This window comes from Ictalurus punctatus, chromosome 10 (assembly GCF_001660625.3).
Source record: "Ictalurus punctatus breed USDA103 chromosome 10, Coco_2.0, whole genome shotgun sequence".
NCBI classification, from domain to species: domain Eukaryota; kingdom Metazoa; phylum Chordata; class Actinopteri; order Siluriformes; family Ictaluridae; genus Ictalurus; species Ictalurus punctatus.
This window is the reverse complement of record NC_030425.2, coordinates 27,309,352-27,322,500: the sequence shown is the minus strand read 5'-3', so window position 1 is coordinate 27,322,500 and position 13,149 is coordinate 27,309,352. Positions and strand designations below refer to the sequence as shown.

At 42.4% G+C, this 13,149-nt stretch overlaps 1 protein-coding gene and 1 long non-coding RNA gene across 3 annotated transcripts in view; both read right to left on the bottom strand.

Annotated features, from left to right (window-relative positions):
- Positions 1 to 8,018, bottom strand: part of nfat5b (nuclear factor of activated T cells 5b) — a 50,721-nt gene extending 42,703 nt beyond the window's left edge. The window contains exon 1 of one of the 2 annotated variants that reach the window (XM_047157930.2): positions 7,753 to 8,018. In XM_047157930.2, the coding sequence (XP_047013886.1) occupies positions 7,753 to 7,825 (73 nt within the window). In that variant the 5' untranslated portion in view covers positions 7,826 to 8,018. The remainder of the gene's footprint in view (positions 1 to 7,752) is intronic. The other variant, XM_017478309.2, reaches the window with a different exon arrangement.
- Positions 8,019 to 11,696: 3,678 nt separating this feature from the next.
- LOC128633733 (uncharacterized) lies at positions 11,697 to 13,105 on the bottom strand. The gene is made up of 2 exons (XR_008397118.1): positions 12,841 to 13,105; positions 11,697 to 12,289 (listed from the first exon to the last, which is right to left on the bottom strand). It is a non-coding gene; the product is annotated as an uncharacterized LOC128633733 (long non-coding RNA).
- Between the last annotated feature and the right edge of the window lie 44 nt (positions 13,106 to 13,149).

Here is a 13,149-nt window from a genome sequence, read left to right as displayed (position 1 = left end):
CCATCACAGCCCTATGTTCAAGCTCCAGAAAGTTCATAAAGGCATCGTAAAAGTAATCCGTGTGACTCCAGTGGTTTAATCCCAATTCTATGAAGCAATACGAATGCTTTGAGAGAACTTTGAGCGGACAAAAAAAAATGTTGTTACAAAGCTTGTCCTATGTAAATAGTATGCACTTGTGACTCAGTTTGTGTACAGCGTCCCTCTTCTTCTGCTGTAAACAGTGCGACGCTTCCGGGTCCCATCGTATTAAACCACTGGTGTCGCATGGTTTCCTTTTACAATGCCTTTATGAACTTTTTGGAGCTTGAATGTTATGGTTACTTGGACTGTAAACCGAGGAACAGAAACCTCTCAGGTTTCATTGAAATGTCTTCATTTGTGTTCTGAAGATGAACAAAAGTCTTATGGGTTCGGAACAAAATGAGGGTGAGTAATTGAGGACAATTTTGTGTGAACTATCCCTTTAAGGATCTTGCTCGAGGGCCCAGGAGTGGCAGCTTTGCAGTGCCTGGATTTGACCTTCTCATCAGTAGTCCAACGCCTTAACCACGAGAACAAATCCTCGTTTAACCGATAAGTGTAATAAAGTTAAAAGAACGTCCTTCTCTTTTTGTTCTCTTCGCTCTTTTCTCAAAGGTTACGTGTGCGATTATGTACATAATAGAAACTTCAAACGGCTGAAAGGATTGACAGCACAGAAGCGCGTTTGTCTCGGGGCCTTTCGTTCATCTCCATCAGTATCTGTCGTTTACAGCGAGTTTGAGAAATTGGATCAAAAGTGGGTTTAAACCGGCTTTAAGACATAATCCAGATATCTGAAACGTTCGTAAAAATAAAAATCGTTTCACCGTACTTCGTGTGATGCGTAAATGATTTCTGTAAGATAAAAAAAAAAATTCTGGATTTGATGCAAGCGTTTGTCTTTGTGACGGAGAAATGCCCTATGTTTCAGGCAATGCATTCCCTTATTGCCAACGTGCCAAACTTTGTCACAGGAGGCTCGTCTCCAAGGTGTTTCTCTGTCCTCCTGGAAATGCAGAACCATATGTTTAACCGCTTTCGCACTCTCGCGTCACAGAAAAAGGCCTTTCTAGCTGGTCTGCTCTCTTCTCAGACATCCTTTCGAGGAGAAGCCGAGATGAGCTGCGGTTATGTTTTTAAAAAAAAAACAAAAAAAAAAAAACCCCGGAGTGACGGTAAGGTATGGTAGAAGTTTGAAGATAAATCCAATTAACACCAGTTAGGAAACTGATGATACTTTAAAAGGCAGGTACATACATTCTTTCGAGAGCTGAGATTTCTGTATTTGCAAGTTGGATTAAAGTTCTCAAAGTGCTCAGGAAGGAAAAATTGTCGTCCACCCATCTCTCCCCCTCCCTTTTTTTCTTCTCACAAACACCTTTCCTTTTCCGCCAAAACTTTTGACGTTGAATTATGACATCATAAACACGAACAGGTATTACGCGTTTATTTGAGACGACTTTGCGTCCAGACTTCACCACGAAGCTTAGAGTAGTTTGACTAAAAGCTTCTTCAATTAAAAAATCAGACAGTATCCATTAGATCTTGAGTGTAGAGATAATATAATTGAAATGTTTAAACGCATTATACTTTCAGAGCTGCTGTTGGGAGAAAATTAATCAACACCTTCTGACCAATCAGAAAGAGAATTCGACAGCGCCGTGGTACGGATCGATCATTATTTGAGAGTACTGAGAAGAAAAAAAAAAGTTCGGGAGGTATTTCTTTTTCAAAATATCATGGCGTATAATAGAGTTCGGTGTATTCATCATTCTTCATGTTTCATAGGCTATAACTTTTAAGTGCACAGCTGAATAATTCTTCACTTCATTACACGGGCCTGAGAGTTTCTCTGAAGCCTGATTTCATTTCCCCTAAAGGAACCAAGTCTTCTCATGTGTATTGGATCATGTTGCAGCACCCGCTTGCCGATGCTCGGTCCTTAGTGAAGCTCTGCAGGAAGTCTAAAGCTGTGTGCAAAAGTAACTTTAATGTGCTTAATGATTTGAAAGCTTTTGACCGGCAGCCTATTAGGAGCCTTTCAAATTTAGTCTAAATTAATCCATATCACTTTAAAATAATGACCTGTAACGCAAAGATGTCTAATGATGAAGTAATGCAGGTTAAGTCCGAGTACGTCTTTGTACAAACTTTCCTGCTTATTCCAGTCGCTGCGTTATACATAAAAAGTGAAGACATGGAGGACTTTTTCCAAGGTTGAATACAGGCGCTTGACTTCAAAGCGTTCAAACGATTAAAATTACCCGACCTGATCTTTTGGATCGCAGATCCTTCTGGACAGAACTTTTTCATGCTTTCATTGCACTATTTTGCGATTTAGAATGAATGAATTATGCCCATATTTTCCTTAATTTTGTACTCTTCTCTAAAGAAAACATGCCGACTGGACAACCTGACCAAACAGTCATTTGCTAGAACTACAGCTCACTTTAAGTGGCCAGAGTTACTTTATCTTCATGTAATAATCAATGCGTCGTATAAAATACGATCCTCCAGATAAGTACTGTGTTGAGCATGCCAAATAAAGTAGGTACGCTGTCCAAAACACGGCCAAACGTTTATGGACACCCGACAATAACGCTCACTGTATGTCTTTGTTGAAGGTCTCGTCCACAATTTAGTCCTCCCTTTACTGTTATAATAATCTCCACTCTTCTGGGGAAGGCTTTCTGATAGACTTTGGGGCGTGGCTGTGGGGATTTGTGATCATTCAGCTACGAGAGCATTAGTAAGATTAGGGTGAGGTCTGGGGTGCAGTCGGTGTTTCAGTTAATCCCAAATGTGTTCAGTGGGGTTGAGGTGCAGGACACTCAAGTTCTTCCACTCCAACCTTAACACACCATGTCTTCATGGAGCTCGCTTTGTGCACAGAGGCATGTGGAACAGGTTTGGCCTCGTAGTTTCCCAGTGAAGGGAAACTGTCACGCTGTAGCATACAAAGACCTTCTATACAATTGTGTGCTTCTAACTTTTATGGCAACAGTTTGGAGAAGAACCACATATGGGTGTGACGGTCAAGTGTCAGACAGTGGCGCCAAACAATACTTGGCTTCAATGGTCAAGGTTCAAGTTCAAGGTCAGAATCACACCAAACTGAGATGCACCTCTGTTTTCAGAACCCGTTCATGCAACAGTCCGGGGAGCTGAAGTGCTGACGTCTGATTAAGTATCAGTACATGCACATAACTCAACTAAACTCTTTTTGGGCCAAAAGTCACCTAAAACTAATGAACAAAACATCCTGGAGAAGAACTGACATCAAATGCAGAGTTAGATACCGTATGATCAACTCATAATACCGAGTCTCACTTAGTGCTTAAAGTACTCAGCTCTGCTGTTGCATCCCAAAACACTCAAGAACTGCTCAAGAACATGAATATATTCATTCTGCCTCACTTGTAAGCTGCTATAGAGAGTTTAGGGAAACAGAACGATGAAATTCCCCTTGTTGGGTTTTTTAGACACCCAGATCCTGGTAGCTTGTGGGTTCTGAGATTTACTTTAAAGAAGACTAGCGGGGATTTGATCCAGATGGACCGATTAAGTGGGAAGTGGTAGCTAGGTGGTTAGGACATTCGACTTTTGATTGGAAAGTTGTGAGTTCAAATCCCAGCAACGCCAAGCTGCCATTGCTGGGCCCTTAACCCTCAACTGCTCAGGTGTATAGAAACATAAAATTTTGGTTCGCTCTGATCGCTCTCCATAAAATGCCATGACTACAGCCCTCAACACAACAGCACAATAACCTGGAAATTGAGGCTTGGTTTATAGCAGATTAGAGCGGTGTTTTTTTTTTGTTGTTGTTTTTTTATATTTACACTATGAAATGAGAAAAGTAATATCTTCTTATCCATGAGGGCTTCATTTTGGCCCTCATGGACAAACCTCCAAAACACTGCAGCCTGACATTTATCCAGTGCAAAAGCATGCAGGGAAAACAGAGCAAGCATTTGTTTGGCCTTGACCAAGTCCGAGTAGAAAGGAATATTCACCCAGACCACTACACTACAAGCCAATGAGCCACAAGGAACCGGGACACACCTCAATCCATCACACCTTCCTCATTTAAAGCATATCTAGGCTATAGACAGAATGGAAAATAGAACATAGGCTCCATTATTAACTGAATATCAGGCTTTGGCTCAGCCATGCTTAAAATACTCAGCGATAGCGTCACTGAGGATTACAGAGAAGATTATTCCTTATGTAATCTCAACACTAAGTCAAGGCACTGAGCCAGAAGTTGATGCTACGAAGACCAGTTAAAAGGTAACACATCCATGGCTGGGAGGGATGGCATTCTCTCTCTCGCCTGTCAATCAGAGCAACACTAGCCAATCATGGGTGTCTGAGAGTGCATGTATGCGTAAGAGGGCAGGTAGCGAGTTCCTCCAAGTGTGTTACGCAGTTCGAAAAAATGCAGTTGGCTGGCTTTACGTGTCAGGGAGAAAGCATGTGTTAGCCTTCACACATTCGTTGGTTGGTACCCGTCTTATGGTGAGTAGGTGGGAACTGATAGGTGAGCAAATTGGGGAGAAAAATGGTGGGCGAAGTGGGCGGGATTGAGTAAGACCAAAGACGAGAAGACGAAAGGACAAAAGCAAGATTCTACTGAAAATAATAGCAGCAAGAAGGTTTTGTGTAGTGACCGAGATAGAGACCTACCTGTACATTTGATTAAACGTGTATAAACCAAAGGAATATCTAATCCACAGGAAATTAATTGAAATGCATCAGGGGAAAGAAATAGCTTACAAAGGGCTCAGTGGATAGTGCGCATCAGTTACTTTATGACAATAATAATGGGTCAATGGTTAAGATTCTGAAGACCAGAAAGCTGTGCGTTGTGGAAAGGCAGTTTGGAGGTAGTTGTACCTTTAAGAAACGCCCTTATCTGCTCAGATATACACTATATGACTAAAGGTTTGTGGACACCTGACCATCACATCCATATGTGCACCTTCCCAAAGCAGACAATTGTACAGAATGTCTTTGTATGCAGTATCTTCAAAAAATTTCCGTTCACTGGAACTAACAGGCCCAAATTTGTTCAATCATGTAATGCCCCTGTGCACAAAGCGTGCTCCATGAAGACATGGTTTGCCAGGGTTGGAGCAGAAGATCTCGAGTGTCCAGCACAGAGCCTCTGACCTCAACCCCACTGAACACCTTTGGGATGAACTGGAACCCCGACTGCACCACAGACTTCCTCAAAGTCCCAACATCAACGCCTGATCTCGCTAATACTCTTGTGGCTGAATGAACACAAATCCCCACAGCCACGCCCCAAAATCTAGTGGAAAGCCTTCCCAGAAGAGTGGAGCGCATTATAATAGCAAAGAGGGGACTAAATCTGGAATGGGGCGTTCAAAAGGAACATGAGTGTTATGGTGAGGGGTCTACAAACTTTTGGCCATACAGTGTAGCGTGTAGGTTGTAAATGTGTAAAGGTCCAGTTAGAGAAAACTCCTTGACCCAGGTAAGCAACTATCATGACTGAGTGGAGACAATAGTCACCTTTTAATGATTAACCATTATCACTTTTCTAAATCAGACCTCAGAGCGTAAATGAAATGAAATATCTATGAAAGCCTGTGCAAACTCACCCTTTTCTGAGCTAATGCCTCTAGCACTGTAACTAGTCTCTGGTCCGATGCCTTCAGCATGTGATTGGATAAGCCTCAACAGAAAACCTGCTACAGAGGCCAAGCCGGTTCATGTTTAGAAAAGCACGAGGTACTGAACGACAGCCAGTTTTTCCCCTTTATTTTCTCCTTCCCTCATACGTTAGCTCTGCTACAGTACCTAAGGTTTCAAGTGCTCGGTTTGGTCTGCTGAAATACTTTCCTGGGCCTGCATCAGTACTGCGGTCCACCAACTCGAGATTTCAATAAAGACCAACATATGATCTACACTCACAGGCTTACCTGTCTTCATGAAACCTGTTGGACTCCTAACAAATGTTCTCTAACCCCCGTTAAGTCTACAGGTCTATTCAACAGGTGCTGCGTCACAATGTTTGTATCAAATTCATATAAACTTTTGAGGATTACTGTTCAAATCGGTGTGCAACATGACTTGTTTAGTAAAAAAGTAAACGTATGCACTTACACAATCAGCAACGTTCCCGAGCTTTGGCAGCCGCAACAGTGTCGCTTTTTGCGGTTAGTGTAGATTTAAATTCCTCATATTTCCACAATATTATTAAAGTATGCACACCTGCTCACCTCCTCCACGTTGAACGCTATTGGCTGATCGGTACCGACATCATGCGTTTATGTGCACGCGCTTGTGGACTAATCATAGCTTAAAGTGCACCTATTATGGATTGAAACATGCCTAATTTTGTATTAAAGGTCTCCTACAATAGATTTACATACATCCTGAGGCAAGGCTTTTTGTTACAAACCTACGTAGATTAGTTCAGGAAGTAATTCTGAAAAAATTACTCGTTATAGCTGTTCAGAATCGCTTCCTTCTTTTGGGAGTCAATAACTCCGTTTGTCATGCGCTTTGATTTGTGAAACTTTGCAGACGTTTTTATATTCACAAACAGCTCTATAACACACTACATGAAAGGTCATATTTGAAAACCCATAATAGGTGCACTTTAAGGATCAAACCCTGAGTTGACAGAGTATGTTGATAACCAGCATCATGGTACCAATAAAGCCTGATTGGATTGGTTTGGATTTGTCAACTCGAAACTAATCTCGTAACCCTGAGTTTCTTCAACTACCTTCATGGTACAGACCCAGGGGTTAGTAAAAGTTTATTTATTTATTTATTTTTTACCGGTTCTGTGACCAGTAAAAACCGTGCCGGTTCAACACCTCGCTGCAATCTGGGAACCCTCAGTCTTCTTACTACTCACGCCTACTTTTTTAAATATTTATATAGAAAGGGTCAATACACGACTCGTAAATGCTCGCCCAGGTCTGGATTAACTCTCCTACCTGCCCCAGGTGTTTTCTTCTTAATCTCATCACCCATTTCCGTTCACAATGTAATGTCTGCTAAAGGTTACTTGAGTGCATTGTAATTAAAAACAAGGTCACTGAACTTCAGTTTGGCTGTAGTCCAGTTAAGTGTTTACATAATTCAGTTTAAAAACATCTGTGCAGTGCCCTGGTGCCCTTCTAGTGTGTAGGAGTAAACAGTGGAGTAACTTTTGCATTGAGAAACAAGCAAACAGGATGTGACGTCAGCAGGGATGTTTACATAACATCTATATATTATATATCTTCAGTGAAATTGACAAATATATGCTATTTAAATGTGCAAGGTTTAGCTTCGTTTACTATAACTGTTTATCCTGTCCAAGAAGGCGGCGAAATAAAGCTGGCTTTGTTGCCTAGCAACAAGCCAAGCCCTGCCTCCGCCCTCCCCCCCATACGGCCACGCCCCCTCGTGCGCAAACAAATCGAGCCACGCGACGCTGTGCGCGAGCGTGAGAAGGGGGAAAAAAAGCCGTTGAAAACGAACTGTCATTTTTTTCTTTTAAACGTCACACAATGATTCATAACGTTTAATAGCTCTCCTACGGCATAAATACATACAAAAAGCATCTTAATTCACACTTAACGTCACGACAGAACTATACAGGAGATAAAAATACACGTATTTCTATGTTAACAACCCCCTAAAGTGACCCAAGTTGGACAGAGAGAGGAGGACAACAACAACAAAAACCCCCCCAAAAGTTACCTTTGGAGTAAAGAGACTTGGGGGAAGTGAGGTCGATATCCGTGCCGAAGAGTGATATGAAGTCAGAGGGCATCTCAGTGCCTCTCTGGGCCGGGGAAGAGAGCTCGCTCTGGGTTCTAGTGTGAAGAAAAAAGTTACGAGTAGCAAAAGTTTAGTCTTTTCGCTCATTCATAAAAGTGGCGTGTCGTCAGCTATCCGAGTTTAGCCGACTGAAGAGTATGAGGCGAGTTTGTCTCGTGCAGCCCCTCCCACCTGATACAGGCGCGTCGCCGAGGGGGCGCGCGTGCGCGCGCATCTCCTCGGCGGCGCGCTTGTATGAGGTGGGAGGGGCTGCACGAGACAAACTCGCCTCACACAGCGGTCACGTGGGCGAATAAATAGGCAGTCTATGCATGCTAGCAATCCCTGTTTACAATCCACAACGTTTTCAAACCATAAAAACACAGAATTTGTTACTCTTTCTCTCACATTACACAACTGTATCACTGTCACCTCCTCACTGTATTTCTTCATGATTCATTATTTATCAGATAAATCAGTGACAGTTCTTTATCACCAGTCACAGATATAACAAGCTGTTCACATACACCAAGTTGACGGTCTCTTTAAACAGATTTAAACAGAAACATATGTAATGAGATTTGCCGATTGTCATGATAAAGAGTTGATTAGTTGTTAGAGCCAGTTGCTTACCTTTAGAGCCAGTGCCTACCATGGGAAATTCAAGCAAATTAGCCAAGACCTGGGGAATAAACATTATGGTCCTTCACAAGTCCGGTTCATTTTAGGTACCACAATCATCTGTACAAACATCCATCCAACCATCCATCCATTTTCTATACCGCTTATCCTACAGGGTCACGGGGAACCTGGAGCCCATCCCAGGGAGCATTGGGCTACACCCCGGACAGGGTGCCAATCCATCACAGGGCACAATCACACATGCATTCACACACTGCGGACACTTTGGACATCAGCCTACCGTGCATGTTTTTGGACTGGAGGAAGAAATCGGAGTACCCAGAGGAAACCCCCAGGGAGAACATGCAAACTCCACACACACAGGGCAATGGCAGGAATCAAACCCCCAACCCTGGAGGTGTGAGGCGAATGTGTTAACCACTAAGCCACCGTACGCATCTGTACCAACAGTTATATGCAAATATAAAAATCTTGGGACCACACAGACACCACATTGTTCATGGAAAGAGGTACAAACTCCCATTGAGGAATGACAGTTGGTACGAAAGTGAACAAATAAATCCCCAGACAACAACAAAGAACCTGGTGAAGATGCTGGTTACATCCACTATTAAGACAGACCTACACTGCCATGGCCTGAAAGGCTGTCCCATAAGAAAGAATCTCCTACTTCAAGACCGGCATAAAAAAGACAGACTGAAGTTTCCAGCTTTTTGGTTCTCTGGACTATTCTCTGGTCAGATGAAGAAAAATGTAACTGTTTGGCCGTAATGATTAGTGCTATGATTGGAGGAAAAAGGGTGAAGATTTTCAAGTCGAATAGGTTTTTGTCATTCCTCTATAGAGACTGTATACATTGGAACGAAAAGTCGTTTCTCCAGGACCATGGTGCACTATATAACAGTATGCAAGCATACATCCATCCATTTTCTATACCGCTTATGCTTCAAGGTCACGGGGAACCTAGAGCCTATCCCAGGGAGCATCGAGCACAAGGCGAAGTATACCCTGGACAGGGTGACAATCCATTGCAGGGCACAATCACATACACATTCGCACACCAATTCATACACTGTGGACACTTTGAACACTACCATGCATGTCTTTGGACTGGGGGAGGACACCGGAGTACCCCGAGGAAACTCCCGCAGCACGGGGAGAACATGCAAACTCTGCACACACAGGGCCACGGTGGGAATCAATCCCCCAACACTGGAGGTGTGAGGTGAACTTGATGACAAATATATATAAAAATATAGATTAAAAAAAATATACACACACATATATATATATATATATATATATATATATATATATATATATATATATATATATATATATATATATATATATGCATGCTGACTGAGCTAATGCCACAATTATAAATAAGGTATGACCATGATGAATTAATTGTGGCAAAAGGTCTGGGTGTGACTAAAAGAGAGATGGGGTAAAACCCTGCCTACATGCGATCACTGTTTCAAGATGATATAAAAGCCTGTGCCACGATTGTATTCATTCTGACGATCTGGGGAAGTCTCAGCTTCCATAAAGTTTGAGTTTTGACTGACACAGCTTTGTAAAGTGCAGTGCACAGTGGTATTTAATCATTCTGGGTTAGGTGTTTGACGTGGCACGGACACTCCTGTACCTTATACCAGATGGCAGAAGAGTGAAGAGTCCATGAGAGGCGTGAAAGGTGTCCCCTGCAATGCTGGTGGCACTGCAGATGCAGCGGTTGTTGTATGAGGTGTTGATGGTGAGTAGAGAGACTCAGGTGATCTTTTCAGCTGTTCTCACAGTCCACTGTAGGGTCTTGCGGTCAGAGACTTTGCAGTTCTCATACCACACAGTGATACAGCTGGTCAGGGCGCTCTCTATTATTCCTCTATATAAGGTGGTGAGGATGGGAGCAGGGAGTTTGCCTCTCTTCAGACTCAGTAGGATCTGGAGGCGCTGCTGGCCTTCTTGGCTCCACCACGCAGGTGGTGTTAACAATCTAGGAGAGGTCCTCCATCATGTGCATCCCAAGAAACTTGGAGCTTTTGACTCTCTCCACAATTGGTCTACTCGGTCCTCTTGAAGTCAACAATCATCTCTTTAGTCTTATTCATTGTTGCTGATAAGGCCCACAACTGTATGATGCGATTTGAACTGTACATTGCACAGTCATGGTAAATGGCCTGTATATGTATATACCTTAATGGTTCCAAAGCGCTTTACACTCGTTCTCATTCACATATTGAATGAATTCACACACACACATACACTCACACACCAATGGTAGCAGAGCTGCCATGCAAGGCACTAGCTTGCCATCGGGAGCAACTTGGGGTCCCAAGGACACTTCGGTATCTGGCGTCACATGGGCCGGGAATCGAACCGCCAACCCTACGATTTATGGACAACCCGCTCTACCACCTGAGGCACAGACTCAGCAGGGTGAACATCTTTTAATCTAAACTGTGAAGCATGGGGGTGGCAGCATCATCATACTGTGCAGTGGAAAAGGGACTGGAGCGTTTAAAAGGCACGTCTGAACGAGACGGACCACAAACTTCACTGCATTACACCAGTTCTGTCAGGAGGAATGAGCAAAAATTCCAGCAAAGCATTGCGAGAACCTTGTGGAAGGTGACCCCAAGAGTTTGATTCAAGTTAAGCAATTAAAAACAATGCCACCACATACTAACAAAGTGTATGTGCATTTTTGACTGACTGAAAATCTGATATAGTAAAGAAAAGCTGAAATAAATATGTCTCTTAGCAATTATTTTGAAATGACATCTTATGGAAATAAAGTACATACCCTAACTGACTTAACATAGGGAATGCATGGTAACCTGAAATGTGTGGAGTTGTGAAAAATTGAGTTTGAAGCGTATGTAACGTTTCTAAAATATTTTTGCTCATGATGCACTAGGACATAAATCTATCTATAAAACATTTCTGTATCAAAGATTTCACTTAATTAAGATTATGGCCATTTGGCAATAATTAAAGTTGTTTGATTTGACAAGATTCTCTTTCTCTCTCTCTCTCTCTCTCTCTCTCACACACACACACACACACATACACACACACGTTCCCCTCTCTCAGTTCTCTCGCTTTCATAATTAGATTTGAGTTAATGAGCAACGAGTGTGCAGGAAGCTTGTGCAGATTTCTATCACTAGTACTATAAAAAGAAAATAAATAAATAAATAAATACATAAATAAAACAGATCGGATTCACTCCTGCATTGAGAATCCATGTCGAGTGACTCGATTGTCATTTCAACCTATATACAGCTAGTACAGTACACAGTGAAACGAAACAGCGTTCCTCCAGGACCATGGTGCTACATACAAAAAACACAGAACTACAAGAGACAACACAGAAATAATTAAGACCTACGCTGTGCTGTGAATGCAAACACAACATACTATGACATAGTAGTCAGCAGGTAGTATTCCATCTGGGCAACAGCTGATAAGTAGCTTTATGATGCCTTAATGACTAGTTCTTTATGACCATAAGGTGTACTCATCAGTATTGGCTTGATATTGAAGAACATAATGTATATATACATAAATCTGAAGAAGAATCCAGAAATCCAGGAAGCAACTACTTCTTTATCGTTAGCAGATGTGATAAAGGCTAAGTGTAGTACACAGTTTGTCCAAAGATACAAGAGGTCTTGGACAACCGTCCTTCATCAGGCGTCCAAGCAAAGTGCGTCTGAAGCTGCATCAGGTTGATAAACAAGCAGATATTCAAAGTGCTTGATGACATTCATTCCACTGGTCTCCAAAGTTCTGCTCTTTGTCTTTACGTTTCCTCACTTTGTTCCTCCTGTAACAACAAAACAACGACGTCATTAACGTTATATTGAAGTGTCTCTGTACCGGAAAGGAGAAATCCTTCATTCCGATGGTATGTACAGTATATTGTGTTTGACAAAATGATCAGCCTTCTCTCAGTTTCTCTGATGTACAGGTGGTTGCATCTCTTACAGGAAAGATGACACAGGTTATAATGAGTGACGAAAACTGATCCTTTAGGGTCTGTGATAAATCAACAAGTGGAACATCTAGGACACGGATCTGGTACTGTAGTTACGGGCGGGAGGAAACTGTACACGTACGGTAACCCGAGCTCAGGATGGAACCAGGGACTCCGGAGCTGTGAGGCTGGAATGCTACCTGCTGCACCACCATGCCACCCTGTGTTTATGCTGTATGTGATATATTTGTACTATATAAATTAGGTGTGTTTATTTTGATGATAATATTAATAACGCCGAATTGAATTTGTAGAAAAGGGGGAAAATAAGAGATCATTTGTCAGCTATAATGACCAGACACATGACCATCACATCCATATGTGCTTTTTGAACATCCTACCTCCAAGGCTTTCCACTAGATTTTGGAGCATGGCTGTGGGGATTCAGCCTCAAGAGTATTAGTGAGATCAGGCGCTGATGTTGGGACGTCGAGGAGGTCTGGGGTGCAGTCGGTGTTCCAGTTCATCGCAAAGGTGTTCAGTGGGGTTGAGGCCAGGGCTCTTAAATGCAGAGTCTAAAGAGGAATAGGCCAGGCTTTCATTTCCCTACAAGTCAAATACTGTTTATAACTGTTTAACAATCTTGAAGCTTTGATTCTTGTTGTGTTATCTGAAATAAACCCGCCCTCTGGTGGCTGAATGTTGTCATT